General features: G+C 54.0%; 1 protein-coding gene across 1 annotated transcript; it reads right to left on the reverse strand.

Moving 5' to 3' along the window:
* Window positions 1-365: 365 nt before the first annotated feature.
* On the reverse strand, window positions 366-3,946 carry LOC308356007 (left-right determination factor 1-like; the record flags this gene model as incomplete). Its single annotated transcript, XM_080824607.1, has 4 exons — window positions 366-1,571; window positions 1,895-2,137; window positions 2,388-2,634; window positions 3,697-3,946. The coding sequence occupies 4 exons, from the start codon at window positions 3,944-3,946 to the stop codon at window positions 1,208-1,210; spliced, it is 1,104 nt and encodes a 367-aa protein (XP_080680733.1). The 3' UTR covers window positions 366-1,207.
* Window positions 3,947-17,723: the final 13,777 nt, after the last annotated feature.

Here is a 17,723-nt window from a genome sequence, read left to right on the forward strand (position 1 = left end):
AAGTGACATAAGCTCTACAAAATTGCCTGGCACAGCACCCTGGCTTACAGTGAGGGCTCAGTAAGGCTTAGTTTGCTTGCCACACCATTGTCACCCCGGGTCCTGTCCCCATAACCACTGCCTGAGGTGGGGGGAGAATTTTTTCCAAAGAGATGGTATGTGTGAGTGATTGTTTACAATACTGATTTTGGAGTGAGGGGGGGGTGGAGAATCTAAGTGTTATAAATGAAAGCTTAATCTAAACCTAGTTATTGCAGTGTCTGGGGGTCTCGGTCACCCCCTCTCTTCACGTCATTATGAGATCTTGTCCCCATCATTGCTCCCTTCTCTCTCGTGTAAAGGGTACCAGAAACTAAATGCAGAAACACAGAGCAAACCGTCACTTTATTTTGGAGAATTATCTACACTCAACTCTTTTGGCTACATTTTTAAAAAGTAAATACACATGGGTTCTGGTGGGGAAAATTCTAAAACCATGGCAGAGATAATGCAACAATGCACAGGAAGTGCTGGGGGTGGGGGGCAGGAGAGGTTAGGGCTCTCTGACCCCCAGGGCAATGACTCAGAGCTGATTCCCACCTTCTCCCTTTTAAGAGGAAAGGGTGACCCCATTGGCTTGAGGTCACAATTGTGACCCTGTTCCATCCAGAAACCAGGTGTCCTGACTCCCTGCCCACTGCCCCAGGTGGAAGCCCTTGGTCCTCCCTCCTAGCAATCTCTCAGGGGAGTTTGTTCACAAGAATCCTGAATGGGTTGGTGTTTTGGGGAAAGGGTGTTCTTTTTTAGACCTCCTCCCTACCTAGGGAAACTGGGGGAGTTTTTAAAGTTTTGTTTTAATTCCCATCATGTAATAGAGTAAATCAGTCTGTTTCCCCAGCTCACATCATAGGGCACGTTGTACCATACTCAGCTGAGAATTTGCCAGAGAACAGAAACTCCCAGCAGGCAGTCTGTCTGAGCCGGCTGCATCCTATAACAAGGAGGCTGGGATTTCCTTCTAGAACTCAGCTGCATTAGTGACTCATGTAAGTGCTTAGGGCGGGTGATGGTACAGAAGAGGACAAGAAATGGAAGAATGTGCAGGAAAGGTAAAACAGGATGCTGAGTGGGGCCAGGGGTCACCTGCTAAGGAGGAAATTAACACCTATTTCAAGACCTGTTTCTGTGCACCTGTCCAGCCCGACACCTGGGTGGCTCTGCCCCCCACCTAAGGCTCCAGCTTCCGGGGCACGGGCGCCCCGTCCCAGGAGCAGCTACACTTCTGCACCCTCATGTTGGGCAGGCTGACCACCTGGAGCCTGGTCCTGCCTCCTTCCTTGACGCTCACGATCATGGGCAGCGAGGTCGTCTCAGAGGCGACGCACTGCCGCGGGCCCAGAAATGGCCACTCGAAGGGCAGGGGCCGCGGGGGCTGCTGGCAGGCGCCCACGCACTCGTAGGCCAGGAAGCCCGGGGGCTCCAGGACCCAGTTCTCAGCCCACTTCATCCCCTGCAGGTCAATGTACATCTCCTGGCGGCAGCAGCGGGTGGCCTCCGTCACGGACACCTCGGGGTCACAGTCGCCCTGAGCTCTGCGAGGGGGGCGGGAGTAAGGAGAGGCCGAGGTCAGCGGGGGGCGGGGCAGGGGCGGGGCAGGGGCGGGTACGGGGGATGGAGCGTCTGGGAGGGAGCTTTACCATCCAGCTCTCCTTATGTTCAAAAGGCTATTTGTGGCAAGGACGGGTCACTACCAACAGCCAAACAGTACATCACAAGTGCCACTTGTCCTGAGACTGAAGGACAATCTCCTGCGGGCACTCACTCCCATGGGCACCCTGAAATGTCCCACTTGGACTGAGCTGGAGTTCCCCCTGTGCCCTGTGATCGGGGTCCCCCGTGGGGCCCGGGCTCCTACCCGTAGGCCCCCAGGTCCAGCGTGTGCAGCTCCAGCTGGGGCTCGCCCTGCCGCGCGCCCTCGGGCCCCTGGGAGGCAAAGCGCACCAGCTTGTGGGCGCCCGAGGCCAGCGGGCCCAGGTGCTCTCTGTGCACCGTCACCTGCAGGAGCAGAGGCTGGCGAGGCCGGCTCAGCTGCTGCCAGAAGGTCACCGCCTCTGTCACGTCGAAGGCCTTCCAGCCGCTCTCGTGCAGGGACACCAGCCTGCGACAGGGCAGCGCGGAGACGGGAGCCTGAGCTGGGGGCTGGGGGTTCCCCCCGGGGAGCCTCTCCTCCCATCCCCTGCGCTGGAGCCCCTCCACCCCGGGACTGCCGCCCCCTCTCCCCCGAGCTAGGACTTCCCTTCCCTTCCCTCCCTCTCCTCCCCTCCCCTACCATACACGCCCCGCCCCGCGCTGCGACCTCCACACCCTCTCCCCTCCCATACCTTCCTCTCCCCGTTAGCAGCACCCACCTGGAGTCCACCAGCGAGGTGCGGTTGGAGCTGTCTTCGCGGACCTGCAGCCACTCGACGGTGACGCGGGCGCGGGCGCTGTGCGGGGACAGTCGCTCGTGCCTGCGCAGCGCGGCCCTGGGCACCGGCTCCTGGAAAAGGCGCAGCACGGCCCGCACCAGCTCGCTGTTGGGGGGCAGCCGCCGCTCCATGCTGAACACCAGCAGGTGCGTGGAGGCCTCGGACGCCAGCCACCTGCCCGCCACCTCTGGGGACAGGAACAGGGTCAGGAGGCCTCTCCAGCACCAGGGCGGCTGCGAGGGGATCAGGATCTGGGGCCAGCCAATATCATTTCCCTGGGAGTCCCCAGGGAGATCCACAGGGAGGTCCCCAGGAATCTGCAGGATCGATGTGGGGGCTGGGGCTTGGCCTCAGGTGCACAGGCATGCAGTTGTCTGTTTTGTTTGTTTTGAAAAATATTTTATTTTATTGAGAGAGTGCACGTAGGTCCCTCAAGGAGGGGTGCAGGGGGAGGGGCACAGGGAGAAAGAAGATCTCAAGTAGGCTCCCCGCCAGTGTTGAGCCCAGGAGGGCTCTATCTCAGGACCTGGAGATGATGACAACAGCCAAAATTAGGAGTCCATATTCAACCGACTGAGCCACCTGAGTGCCCCTAAAAATTTATTTTTAAGAAATCTCTATGCCCAGTGTTGGGCTCAAACTCACAACCCTGACATCAAGAGTCACATGCAGCCTTCGCTGGGCAAAGGGTGCCCAGCAAAACTGGGAGGGCAGTCACCTCTGCCCAGTCTCCAGGCCTCCAGGCACCCACCCTCCCAGCTGGAAAGCAGCAGGTGTGGGTCTGTCCCTGGGCACTGAAGAGGGGTCCCGAGCCCCACGGAGGTGAGAGGGTGCAGTGCCATTCACCTCTCCACAGGCTGACCTTGAAAATGATGGAATCAGCCCTTCCCTCTCATCTCACAAGCTGCCCCCCACTCTGGGAGGGAATCAGAGCCAGTTCAACCCCGTTTCCAGAGAAGCCAACAAGCTCAGAGACATCGGGGGACTCGTCTAGAGCAGGACGACAAATAGCAGAGGGGAGCCCCGAGCCCCGAGGTCCTTCCTCTCTTGCCTCGGCCTTGGCAATGGGGCAGCTCCCCCTGGGCCTGAGCGGCAGGGGCGCTCAGGGCAGACAGAGACCCCCTTCCCCTGGGGGAAGCCGTTCTCACACCCAGAGGTCCCTGTCGCGGCGCCCCCGGAACAGGCTCCTCCCATCTTCTCCCGGCCCGCCCCCAGCCAGGACCCGGGAGCGGCGGCAGGGGGTCCTCACCTCGGAACCTCTGGCTGAACCTCTTCCCTCGAGAGCGGACCCCGTGGCTGCGCTGCAACAGGGCCACGTACTGGGCCATCACGTGCGCGGGGGTGACCAGCTCCTCCAAGTCGCCTGCGTCCAGGACGGGCGCCTCTCGGAGCTGCAGCTGCCGCAGCAGGGTGCTGAGGATGTGCTCCCCGCTCAGGGCGGCCCCGGGGCCCGGCAGGGGCAGGGCCCACAGCGCCCAGCACAGCCACAGCGACCTCATGGGGCGGCGCTCGGGGAGGAGGATTGGTGGCGGAGCAGACAGACCTGTCCCGGGAGGAGGCTTGAGGAGGGACCGGGCTGGCTGGGCTCAGGGTCGGACTGGCTTTATAGGCAGCCTGGGGCTGAGCCCGGAGGGAGGGAGGCCACACCCCTCGGACCCCCTGGTTGCTGAGCAGCCAGACAGGTCCAGGAGCCTGAAGGAGGGGGCCGTGGAGATCGCGCACGGAGGCCTGTCTGGATGCCCCACCAGACTGGGGCCTCTGGCCATGGCTGTCTGGGCAGCTCAGGAGTGACTTTAGTGCCTCTTAAATTTTCCTGGTGCTACCCTGGTCCCAACCTATGAAAAAGTGGGCCTATTCTGTATCAAAGAGAATCGTATCAGGTGTCTGTTGAAATCCCTTTCCTGGAGGCCAGTCTGGGTATCGGTGTGTTGGTCAGGAAGGAAGGAGATGGGGCCCGCTCTGGGCCAGGCCCCATCCAGCAAGTACCCACAGAAGCCCCCGAGCCATCTTCCCCTACTCTCCATCCCTGTGGGACCCCTCCTGCTCCTCTCCACAGGCACTCGGAAGACGGAGTCCTGTCTGTGGTCAGGGAAGCCACTGCCGTCAGGCCTGGCTCTCTGGAGGTCCCAGGAAGGACAACTATGCAAGTGTCTTCGCAGTCCCACAGTTGAGGCCCGTCAGCTGTGTCAGTCGCTCTGGGAGCACTCCATGGCCTGGGTCTGGCTGTGGGCTCACACTGGCAGTCAGGGGGACTGGGTCAAGGGACCAGGACCTGGAAAGTGAGGCCATAGTTGCCCAGAGTCCTGTCTTGTCCAAACCCTTAGGTACTGAGCACCTGGGCTTGGGAGCCTTCTGGGGCCTCCGAAACACAGGGTTTAGACTGGCTGGGGGCACATATGGGGCCTGTGCACCTTGCTGGCTGTCGGACCTTCTAGCAAGTTCCTCAAGGCCTTCGTGACTCAGTTTCCCCAGCTGAAGGAGGGGCAGTCATAATCGGGTCTCCTTCTCAGGGCTAGTCTGGAAAGCAAACACACTAGCACATGGAGAACATGCAACCCAGAGCCCGGTATACAGTAAGTGCACAATAAGGGTTGCCCCCCCTTATTACCAGTGGCTGTTCTAAAAATGCACGTGACTAGAACAATCATTCCTTGAGTGCTCCCCATGTCCCAGGCCCTGAGCAGGTGTTTGCAACAGGAGAGGAGGCAGGTGTCCTCAAGCACCTTTCAGAGGCAAAGTCAGAACACCGCTCAGGGAAGGCGCAGAACAGAGAACCCATCGGAGAGCTCACTGCAGCTCTCCCGCAGCCTGAACTCTCCGGCACCCCGAGACCCCATGGGCCACCTGCTTTCTCTGGGCGGCGCAGCCTCTGCCGCCTGCTCTGTCTGGGCTGCACAGCCTCTGCTGGGAGCCAAGGTGTGGCTTTTCTCTGCAAGTGATTAGCAGGGACTTCCTTGCTGCAAACATTTGGGCCTTAAGTCAAGCCAAAAGGTGCAGAAGTGTCACATTCGCAGGCAACCCAGGACCCGTGGCCCTTAGTCCCTGGCAGCCATCCTGAGCCGCTGTTCCATAAATATGCAGCGGTCCGCCACCCTCGCCACTTGCAGAGAGGAAGCCCGGTGGCTTATCATGGGCCAACGGTGCCAAGGAAGTAACACCCAGGCTGCCCCTTGCAGGCCAGGGACCCCTCCCTGGGCCCCCAACATCTAGGCCCCAGGAGCCCCTGGGCCTGGAAGTTCACAATGAAGCCGTGTGGCCCCCCATATTGGTTTCAACAGGGACCGGCTGTCCCAGGGCTGGGGGAGGTCAGGCCCCCAGTGATGCTGTTCCCACGCCGAGTGGGCATGGGGACACAAGGCTCTCCCCCCACCCAGGAGACACCTCTGGGCTGAGAACCCCTGGGAATCCTCAGCGGCCTGAGCCCCTCTTGCACCTGGGATTGCCAACCAGTTATATTGAAACTTCATTTTTCCAAGAAGAAAGTAAATGGGAAAGATGGTCCTCTGTTGGGTTCTCTTCCTCCCCCAGGCCTGTCCCTGGGCCCCGGGGTGGGTCTCCCAGCACAGAGATGAGTCTACAGCTTTGGTCTCAGTGGGGACTGGAACTACCAGTCAACACCCAGCATTTCTGACTGAGGAATGGGATTCTGGAACCCAGGCTCAGGGGGCTCCCCCAGAATGCTTCTAGATCCTGGGGGCCTCCCCCCAGGAGAGCCTGGCTCCCTGCTCCTGCTCCCAGCTACTCTGTTGACTCAGAAAGCTGAGGGTCACAGGGCCTACCCAGGCCAATCTGCCCCATCCCCCCCCCCCATTTCTAAAGCCAAGAACACTGAGGCTCAGAGAGGCGACTCCTTGCCCCAGCTCCCAGTTTCCAATGGCTGCCAGCAGAAAGCCAGGCCTTCAATTCCTAGGCCAGGATTCCTTCCACACCCCGAAGCTCTTTCCAGGGCACGGTCCTGGCTGACCTCTGAAGTGGGCAGGGCGCACCCCCACCCCCCCAACCCCAGACGATCTGGGGACCACGGAGGAGAAGCAGACAGACAGAGGACAAATCCCCTGACTCCCTGGACACAGGCTTTTAGTCCTGAATGTGGATTCCAGGCCGACTGAAGTTTTGCTGGGGAAATAAAATAATTGGGCAATTAGCTAGTGGCCAGAAGAAAAACACAAATGTGGATTGAGACGCTTTGTACCAGGGGCTCATTAGCTAGTGGGAGGGAGGGCAGGCCCTCAGGGACTGTGGTTGGGGGGGGGGGGTCTGGTCTTGAGTCTGTGGGCTCAGGGTGGGCTCCAAAAGCGGGACAACAGCAAAATCACCTCTCCTGAACTGTAGGAGGGAAGCCTACTTCTAAAGCTGTCTAAATCTGCCCTCTTCCCCCAGGCTTTGTAAGGCGGAAGATACCCATACCCTTTACCAACCTGTATTGCTGGGAATTTTAGAGTTTTGCAAAGAATTTTTTCTTTAAACTAGGGCATGGTAAAATGAGGTTTGGTTTGGTTCGAATTCCAGGGTAATTAACACACAGTGTTCTAGTAGCTTCAGGTAAAGACTTTTCTCTCTCAGAGATATGTTGGGATGCCGGGAGCATTAATGGTCTGAATGCCGTACAAGAAGGCAAGTACCTTTGAACCCCACTGATCTGAACTGCACGCGTCCAATTACACACAGATTTTTTTTTTTTTCCAATAGATATAGTGCTGGGCTGTAATTTCCCTTCCTTACAACCTTTTTTTTTTTTTAAGATTTATTTATTTATTAAGATTCTGGCTGTGTATTTTCTCTTCCTTATAATCTTTTTTTTTTTTAAGATTTATTTATTTAGAGAGAGAGAGCACAAGTGGGGGGCAGGCAGAGAGGGAGAAGCTGACTCCCCACTGAGTGCAGAGCCCTACACGGGGCTTGATCCCATGAACTAGAGACCATGACCTGAGCAGAAATCAAGAGTCAATGCTCCACGGACAGAGCCACCCTGGCGCCCCTTCCTTATGATGTTCTTAATGCCATTTTCTTTTTTCTAGCTTACTTCGTTGTAGGAATACAACATATAACGTGTAGAACATGCAAACTATGTGTTAATCAGCCTGCTAGGTGATCGGTGGGGCTTCTGGTTTTGGGGGAGTTGAAAGTCCTATGCAGATTTTCGACGGCACCCCAATCCCCACGTTGTTCAAGGGTCGGCTGTACACTGAGCTCACATGCGTATGCGTTAAGACCCAGGACAGTTGAACCAAAGTCTCCTCTGACCCCGGGGGCCCAGAGAGAGCCCAGCCTTCCAGCTCACTGGGTCCTTCTCGGTGCAGGATTCCTGGATTCCTTGGATCGTGCAATGGCCCGGTTCTGTCGCTCTGCACAACATGGCTGTGTTGGACATGCAAGCTGGCTGGGCTTTGAGAGTGGGCTCCCCCTCTGCATGGGCATGGGGCTCCATGCAGCTCTCCCACGATTCTGGCCTTCTCCCAGGCCAGGTTTGTTCTGTGAGACTATCCCTGTATGCGATGGCTTCTGCCTGGAACCACCCAGGAACCCATCTAATGCCGGGCCTCCTGCATGGGCCTCGCTGGGCACACAGTACAGAATCTGACCCAAGCAGGGCAAGTCCGGCTGGGGCGGCAACAGCAGGCCTGTAAGGGACAAACGCCTGTCCTGCCATGAAGGTGATGGGGATCTGGCATGTTCCAGATGATTCCTCAGCTTCCTGATTGCCCCAGGGAGGAAAGAAAGGGCCCAGAAAAAAAAAGAAAGAAAGAAAGAAAGAAAGAAAGAAAGAAAGAAGAAAGAAAAAGAAAAAAGAAAGGAAAATTCAGAAAAAAAAAAAAAAAGAAAAAGAATTTTTTCCTGAGGTCTTTTCTGGGCTCTCCCAGAGCATCTGAGAGCAAGAACAGATGAACGGAAAGGTTTTTTTTCCTCTCTCTAAAAGCTCCAAACATAATCACGATATGCAGGTGAGGTTTCATATTTAACATCTGAAGTTAGCATCATGTAGGTCAATATTTCCCTCTAAACTCCTGTTACTTCAGGGCGCCTGCGTGGCTCGGTCTGTTGAGCAGCTGGCTCTTGGTTTCAGCTCAGGTCATGATCTCAAGCTCAAGGCATGAGCCCCACATCAGGCTCCACGCTCAGCGTGGGGCCTGCTGGAGATCCTCTCTCTTTCTCTCTCTGCACCTCCCCTCCTCAAAGAAATAAATCTAAAAAGTAAATAAAAATAAACTTCTGGTACTTCCCCCCCACCAGCCTTTCCTGCAGAACACTCTTTGGTGTCTTTTTTGGTGAATATTTTCACTTTTGGGAACCCCAAAAGAGGAGCAGAGTCTGGTGTGAGCGAACCCTGACCCTCTGCCTGGGTGACCCCTAACGTCACTTCTGTGTCACAGACACGGGCTCCCCCTCCTCAGTCCCCCACCCCGGAGGCTCTCCCGAGGCCCCGCCTGGCTTCCCCAGCCCACGTCCCTCCCCCCACCAGCCACCCTGCAAGCCACACACTGGCCTCTCACACAACACGGGCTCGTTCTTTCCTCTTCTTTACCTTTGTGACATTCTCATCTGGCAAGTCTGGCATAAATTTCCCTTCCTCTGTGAAAATCCTCCCCTGATGAACTCATCACCCCCAACTCTCCCCTCCCAGTGCATCCCTCTGTTCTCCGGATGTCCTTGATCCCTTGTGGGAACAGCAGGATGACCCTCCAGTCTTGGCAGGGAGGAGACAGGTGCCCATCAGAGTAGCAAGCCCAGCAAGGGACAGACACTCTCTTGTTGGGACTCACAAACAGCCGGTGCTCCAACAGTGTACGATGGGTGTAGGGGAGGGGAGGAAGGGAAACAAGAATGCATGGTTGGATTTCTTTTTTGCTAAGAAAAAAAAAAAAAAAACCCAAAGGGGGGAAATTAGAGACTTGAGATCTTAGTCCAGAATAGGTTACTCGTAACTAGGAACATATACACCTTCAAGGTTGAAAAACATACCCTTGGTGGACAGACAGACAGGGACAAGTGTGTCCTACACTGCCCCCTGCCCCCAGATGTCTTGTGGGTACATTTCCAGGACCTCAACCTGCACAAGCCCAGGTGTGCAATCACACCGGAATGGGGGCATGTTCTCCTGTTCTCACCCGCCCACGTCTGACCTCCCTTTCTACCCTAGTTCTCCTGCCCCCAGGTCATCGCCTTGGCCTTTCTGTGGGGTCACCTTGTTTTAGATGAGAAGTCTTCTCCATGAGGACCCATCACCGTTTCCAGTTTCCAGGCCATAGGTCCTGAGTCCCTCGGTGTGGATCCAGCCCCACCCCCCCAGCCCCCCCTCCAGGGAGGAGCCCTGGAAGATGATGGTGTTGGGGCTCTAATCTCCAGAGCTGGGCTGATAAGGGGGCAGGAAGGATTTGCACCTTCGGAAGGACGACTAGAAAGGTGGGCTGAGTAAACACAATACATAATAATGAGCAGGCAGTCACTGGGGGATCCGAGGATTAGCCCTGTCCCGCTGGGGCAGCCCCTTTCCCCAGCGGTTTATCAAGTTTATCAAGAGCGCAGCAGCTATCTGGGAAAGGAAACAAGCTTTTGCTGTCCCCTGGGGTGTGAAGCTCCTGGCCAGCCCGCCAGGGCTTCCTGTGCGTTCATTAGGGGGTGTGACCCTCCCGCCGCCACCACACAGCCCCCACACCTCCTGCAGACACTTCTGGCTTCCTATGCCATGCGGCGCTCAGCTGTCCTGGGAGCATCTGGCCGCCGCCTCTTGGTCTGGGTCCTCTGAGAGGCTCCTGGTGGGAGCTGGTGAGTTTCCTAAAGAGGGGTGTGTGCGCGCATGTGTGCACACGTGACATCTGCTCCATGTGTTTTCAAGGATGTGTCTGGGGTACAGAACCCCACAGGGAAGAGGAGTCTGTAGCTGCAAGCGCCCGTCTCCCTGCTGGGTCCTTCCCCGGACGAACCCCACTTCGGACGCACACTGCGCGTGGGGGTCTCCTTCCTTTGACTTAGACAAGGTCATTGATGCCCTGCCACGGTCCGAGAGGACTTGACTCCATTCCCTCACTCTGCCTTCCATCCTCCTTTCCGGGGTAATTTAGTTCTGCCACTTTTGCAAATGAGCACAGAACATTCAGATCTCCGGGTCTTGCACCTGGAGCAGCCCACGGGGTCTTGCTGTGTCACCAGGAATGACCAGGGGCAGGGATGTTGGAGATGTCTGGGCTGGGGAGCCAGGGCCCGAAGCCACCCCAGGGGAGACAGGTGGAGCCTGCCAAAATTTCTCCAGGGACGGGGTTGGCTCTGAGACTTCTCCAGGCAGACCCCCAGCGGCCTTTGCATGCCAGCTTCTGGCCTTGGGGTGGCAGCCGAAGCACTGTCAAAGGGCAGAGCCTCTTCGTGAGGAGGGGAGGTCAGTCAATCCAGGAACCCCAAATGGTGTCCCCTGTCTTCAGAAGGAGCAAGATGGGGTGCAGACAGGGGCCCTGTGGCTCCCTGCCCACACCCCAAGGCTTAGCACCTGTGGTGTCTGTCTATTCAGGCCTCCTTGCTGACACATCTCTCTTTCCACCCTCAACACAGCGTAGGCATTCAGAAGGGAAACTGAGGCCACAGTGCAGAAACTAAATCGGATCCGAGGTCATGCAGCCTGACCGTGAGGGACCCCACTGGGATTTGAACCCAGGGCCCCTGCCTGACCAGGCTGCACCTTCACCTCATGGGTAAGCAAACTCCTAATCCCAGCAGCGGGCCCCTCCTGGGTGGCCAATGAACCTCATCCAGAGTCCCTGAGCACCCATCAATCAGCAGATGCAAAGGGGACAGGGCTGGGGACACAAAGACAGGCCCCGCCCTGAGGGAGCTCAGCCCCGGACCCAGGCGATGACTGGGCCGGCCTAGTCGATTCCTCCGGTAATATGGATTCTTATGAGTTTCCTGAGAGCAGCCCATGTCAGATCTTCCTTCTCTTGGGGTAGGGGACCCTCTGTGCTGACTGCCATCCTCTTGAGCCTTTGGGCTGGGCGTAGGCCCCGCCAAACTGACTCCAGGCTCTAAGCCCCTCAAGACACTGCCGACACTGGACACTGCCGTTGGTGCCACACCCTTGACTATAAAGCCAGGGGCCTCCCTGCCATCCCAAAGGACACCCGCCAGGCTGCCTGCGGGCCCCAGTTCACGTGACCAGGCTTGGTGACAGCTCAAAGCTCAGGACACCCAAAGAAATAAGAAAGAAAGTGATGAGTCAGGAACTGTATGCCTGAGACCCAGGCCAGAGGGTCTGGCTTCTTCCCAGGGCAGAGATATCCCCCCACCCCACCCCGCAGCCCCTGCACCTGCTGCCAGGTGGTGATGCATGCTAGTCATGCCCACGCATCCTGTGGCCTTGGGCTTGTCCCTTGTTCCTCATCTATGCAGCAAGGAGAAGGACCGGGCCTTCTTTGCAGGGTTGTTAAATCAGTTAGTACTTATAAAGCGCATAGGAGGGGCGCCTGCGGGGCTCAGCCTTTGGCTCAGGTCACGATCTCATGATCTCAGGTCCTGGGATCGAGCCCCGTATCGGGCTCCCTGCTCAGGGGGGAGTCTGCTTCTCCTTCTTTTCCTCCCTCTGCTTGTTCTCACTCCTCTCTCTCTCAAATAAATAAATTAATTAATTTTTTTTAAAAAGGCACTTAGAAAGAACAGGAAAGCCCTATTTAAGTGCTTTAAAAAAAGGAAAAGAAAGGATCCTGGAGGCTGTTGGACGCTGGGACCCTCAGCCAGGACCCATGTGTGGAGCATAGCCCTGGTCAGCGGGAAGGAAGCATCCCACAGGCACCTCGCTAGTGAAGACCCCTTGTGACAAGTCAGTAATATAGATCAGAGACCTTAAAAATATTCATAGCCTTAACAGCCAGTAGCTATACCTGCGGTGGGCGGAGAGTAAGGTGGAGCCGTTGAATCACCTGGAGTGAATGTGACATCGTGTGCCAACTAGACTTCAATAAAAAAAAAAAAAAGAAGAAGAACTAAAGACTTAAAAAATATTCCCAGCCTTGCTCCACTTTTGTGAGTCTGTCCCAGGAAGACACTTTGAGATTCAGATAAAAGTTGTCTACCAAGATTCTATACAGCATTTCTATAATTACAAAAAAATTGACAAAGTACAAATGCCCAACAAGGGAAAGACCAAAGGATGGTGTACACACAAAACAAATTATTAGTCACTAACAATCATGTTTAAAAGATTTTTTAAATGGGGTGTCCAGCCGGCTTAGTTGGAGTGTGTGACTCTCGATCTTGGGGTCGTGAGTTCGATCCCCATGTTGGGTGCAGAGATTATTTTAAAATAAAATCTTAAAAAAAAATTGTAAATGGCATGAGGAGCACTCACACTATGCAGCATCGGTTTAAAAAGAAATGCACAGAATTGTTTATAATGTATGATTCCAGTCAATATATGCAGAAGACAAAAGGAAATTTACCGCTGGGTTAACAGTGATTATTCCTGGGTTAGAGAAACCTGTGTGAATTCTAATGTCATCTTTATACCTTTCTGTATTTCCCAGAATTCCTGAAAGCTTTTTTTTTTTAAGATTTTATTTATTTATTTGACAGAGACACAATGAGACAGGAAACACAAACAGGAGGAGTGGGAGAGGGAGAAGCAGGCTTCCTACTGAGCAGGGAGCCTGATGCAGGACTTGATCCCAGGACCCGGGACCATGAACTGCACCGAAGAAAGACACTTAACGACTGAGCTACCCAGGTGTCCCCAGCAATTGCACTATGAGGAACTTATTCGTTCTTCTTTTTATGCCCTGACAACTTGTATCCATGTACACACCAAATCTTAGTAGACAATCTACCTCCAAGTTTGACAGATTATGTTTTCAATGCAGTGGAATTACTCGTCACTGTCATGCACATTTACTATACTAAGCGCTCTGATAGCTATGTGATTTACTGTTGGAGCCACACCAAAGGTATTTCCAGTTTTTACTACTGGGAGCACTATTACAAACATCTCTGTGCATGTGCTTCTTTTCTCTTTTGACCTACTTTCTTGAGGGGGGTAAAATTGCAGATGGTACTAGCATTTTCGTTACTCTGTCGGCTTAATTGCACTCCAGTAGCATGTTCACATTTTCTGAGTCTCCAGCAATGAAATGAGTGCACGTGTTTCCCAGAATCCTCAACACGGAATCTTCAAAGCTAGCTTTCTTGGGAACCAAGAGCCATAAAATGACTTCTCGGTGTTGTTTTAAGCTGTCCTTCTTTATGATTTTGATTATCTTTCATATGTATTGTTTCATTTCCTCCAGACTGTCGTGTTGGAAAGGGATAATTGCAGACATCAATTGGAGAAAATATCAAGAGGAAATATCCCCACTTATAGCTACAGTGACAACTTGTCTTCAGAGTCTTTAGTGCAAGTAAGACAGTGTGATATTGGTAGCGATAGATAAATACAGCAATAGAACAAGAGAGTCAGAAACAGACCCCATGGGGGGTGTGAACACTGGATTTACAACAAAGGTAGCAGAGCATTGCAATAGAGAAAGAACAGCCTTTTCAACAAATAATGCTGACTCTATTAAGTATCCATATGCAAAAAAATGAAATTGGACCCCTACCTCACATCATACACACAAATCAGTTTCTGGTGGAGTATGGACCTAAATGTATAAAGCAAACCTATCAAAGTTTTCAGGAGAGAACAAGTGTCCATGTCTCGCCGAACATAGGATAGGGCAAGATTTCTTAAACATGTAAAACACTATCCTAAAACTAGCTCAAAGTTTTTAGTTTCTCTGTCTCCTACAGCTGCACAAAATCATAACGAAGTAGGGAGATGAGAACTATGACAGAACGATCATTAAAAAAAACAGATTTGGGGCGCCTGGGTGGCTCAGTGGGTTAAAGCCCCTGCCTTCAGCTCGGGTCATGATCCCAGGGTCCTGGGATCAAGCCCCGCATCAGGCTCTCTGCTCCGCGGGGAGCCTGCTTCCTCCTCTGTCTCTGCCTGCCTCTCTGTCTACTTGTGATCTCTGTCAAATAAAAAAAAAAAATTAAAAAAATATTCTTTCAAAAAAAAATAAAATAAATAAATTTTAAAAAACAAACAAACCAGATTGATGGGGTGCCTGGGTGGCTCGGTCGTTGGGCAGCTGCCTTCAGCTCAGGTCATGATCCCAGCATCCCGCGACAGAGGCCCACATTGGGCTCACTGCTTAAAATTAAACAACAACAACAGCAAACCAGATTGCTCAATTCAACTACATTAAACTCAGGGATGTTTACCTATCAGAGATATTTTAATTAAACAGAAAACTAAAAGTTAACCATGAAGGAAGAAATTTGATAAATTAGCCTATATTAAATTTGAGACTTCTGCCCAAACACCACCGTTAAGAGTAAAAATTCAAGCCAGATAGCAGAAGTTACAATTTACGTATTTGGCAAAGGATTCGTAGTCAGAATACAGAAAGACTTAGCAAGAGTCACACAGAAACCCAACAGCGGAACGGGCAGCAGAGCAGCCGCAGAGAGGGTGTCCAAGTGGCCAACAAACAGGAAACGAGGCTCACCCTCACCAGGCGTCCGGGAACGCAAGCTGACACAGAGCACAGTGCCGCTATGATCCCACTGTTAGGAGGGACAGAAAGTACCCCGGGTCAGCATTCCTCCCTCCATCTCCTAAAGCTGCACATACACACATCCTCGGGCCCGTGCAGTTGTGCGGCCAACGGGCAAGTGTTGTGTGCCTGTCAAAACCACGTGCTAGAATGTTCACAGCCTCGATCCTGGGAACCATCCAAAGGCCTATCCGTCATCCGTTGCGTGACGGACAGAATGCTGCCGAGTGACAAATGTGAGCAAGTGACAACTGCCCAGAAAGGTAGGCTGAATCCACGTCCAAACTCACGTGGTCCGTTGTGGAAGCCCAGGTCATGCTTCCCCGTGGGAGGCACTGCCCAGAGGTTCGCAGAAAGGGGCTTTAGACGCTGGCCCTGTTCTGAGGCTCGGTCCGGGAACAGGTCCCACCACTTGCGTATAGAAACTTCATGTTGTACCTTACGACGTGGTCCCTGTTCTCGGTAACTGTCACACTCAGTAACATGTTTATTGTAAGTCACCGTGGAGAGCAGGGAGGTGTTTCACTGTTCCCCTGCTCTGTGAACCGGGGGCCCCCCTTTTGGGTCCCTTCATCTTTCCCTAACTACGTATTTTTACATTTTTTTACAGATACATGTAATTTGAAAATAAATTCCTTTTTTTGTGTTTATTGGATCAATTTTCCCCCAGAACAAACTTCTGGATGCAGGTGGCCTCCTTCGGGCTGAGCGAGGAGAGCAAGCCGGGACTCTGACCAGCTAGGGCAGCCCCTCCCCAGGCCACCCGCCGCCTGCCTGTACCGGCTTCGCTATAAATGAGCTTGTAGGGCAGGTGACAACAAGTCACAGCAGGCCGGTTCCCCCAGATCGCCTGCGGCTCCCACAGCAGCCCGGCGCCTATCAGCGCTTCCCCTTCCCCCGCGAGCCCCGCAGCCGTGACCCAGACACAGCCCGGGCCCTTGCCTGGGCCATTCCAGGGGAGGAGACAGACGATAAACAAGGCGGCAGAGAAGCCAGATAATGGGAAGGAAGTAAACAGGGTCATGAAAGAGAGAGTGACTGGGAAGCCCTCCCCCAAGGGGCATGTCTGAGGTCTGGGGAGACAGGAATAGCATGAGGGGGTGGGGAGGGCAGGTCCAGGCCAGGGAGCAGCCCGTGGGGCCCAGGAAGGACACCGAGTGTGTGTGTGTGTGTGTGTGTGTGTGTGTGTGTGTGTGTGTGTGTGTTGGAGGTCAGGAAGCAGCCTGCAAGGCTGCAGACCAGGGTGAGGGTGAGGGCCAGGGGCCGGAGAGGGTCCAGGGCCATGGGAAGGCTCGTGACTCAGAGGCCCAGGAAGCCACTGGGAGGGCTAAGCAAGAAAAGGGACACGATTGGATTTGCATTTTAAAAGATAATTCTAATGCATTAACAGAATGTCCTATACACGCACAATGGAATATTCTTCAGCCTTAAAAAAGAAAGGCTGTCCCCCTGCAACCCCATGGAGGAACCTTGAGGACTTCATACTCTGGGAATTGAGCCAGTCACTGAAGGACAAACACCGTGTGACTCCACTGATAGGAGGTCCCTCGGGGCCTTAGATCCAGAGGTAGATCAGGGGTGGTGTCAGCGGCCAGCACGGAGGGGGTCCTCATTTCATGGGGACAGTTTCAGTTTGGGAGGGTGAGAGAGTTCTGGAGGGGGATGGGGGTGATGGTTGAACCATGGCATGAACATACTTGACACCCAAGAACTGTACACTTTCAAATGGTCAAAAGAGTCAATGTTACGTTGTGCATATTTTACCACAATAAAAGAAAACTAATTTTTTAAATTTATCTTTTTAGAGAAGGGGGTGAGGAGGAGGAAGGAGAGAATTTTAAGTAGGCTCACGCCCAGCATGGAGCCCCACTCAAGTCTTGAACTCACAACCCTGAGATCAAGACCTGAGCTGAGATCAAGAGTCGGACACTTACCCCACCGAGCCACCCAGGTGCCCCAAGAAAACTAATTTTAAAAGATAATTCCATCTGCTGAGTGGAGAGGATGGACAGTAGTAACTGGCCCAAGAGAGGAGGCAGAGGGCCCTTCCGAGTCCTCGGTGCTCAGCGGCCTGTCCGCGCAGGCAGCATCGGTGGGGTGGGCAGTGGGCGGGTTTGTCCACCAGGTCACTGAGGGCCCAGCCAAAGGCGCGTTAGGAGGATGCAGAGGGGAAGGCGGATATGTTTCTGACCTACTGACAGTAACAATGCCAGAATACAGGAGAGGAACCAGAAAGCGTTCCAAAACAGACAGTGCCAGCGAGCCCTTTGATGTTGAATTGTCAGAATTGCCTTTAATACTGTTGTCTTCAAAACGGTGTCATTTTTTTCAACAAGACTTACGAGCCCACGTGTGAGGCCATTACTTGTCTCGCAGCCCAGCGTCAAACCCGCATCTGCAGTGGCTCTCATTCCAGTGGGGTCTGGTCAGCCAGCCCCACCTGCTCCCACTCCCAGGCTCTGGTCTGACAGCACAGGGTCATAAATCTAGTCCCCGGGAGGGGACAACTTGCCTCGTTGAACCTCTGAGACCACCTCAGGAGGCAGGAACTGGGGTCCCTATTTTATAAGTAAGGGACATGGGGCTCACAGAGGTTGAATAAGCTGTGAATGTCCGCTCCCCACAGGCGCAAAGAGGGAGACGCTAAGCTGTCTGACAGCAAAGGGGAGAATTCTCCACCCTCAGGGAGGGGCCCAACAGA

The sequence above is a fragment of the Martes martes genome (genome assembly GCF_963455335.1).
Source record: "Martes martes genome assembly, chromosome: 15".
Lineage (NCBI taxonomy): Eukaryota > Metazoa > Chordata > Mammalia > Carnivora > Mustelidae > Martes > Martes martes.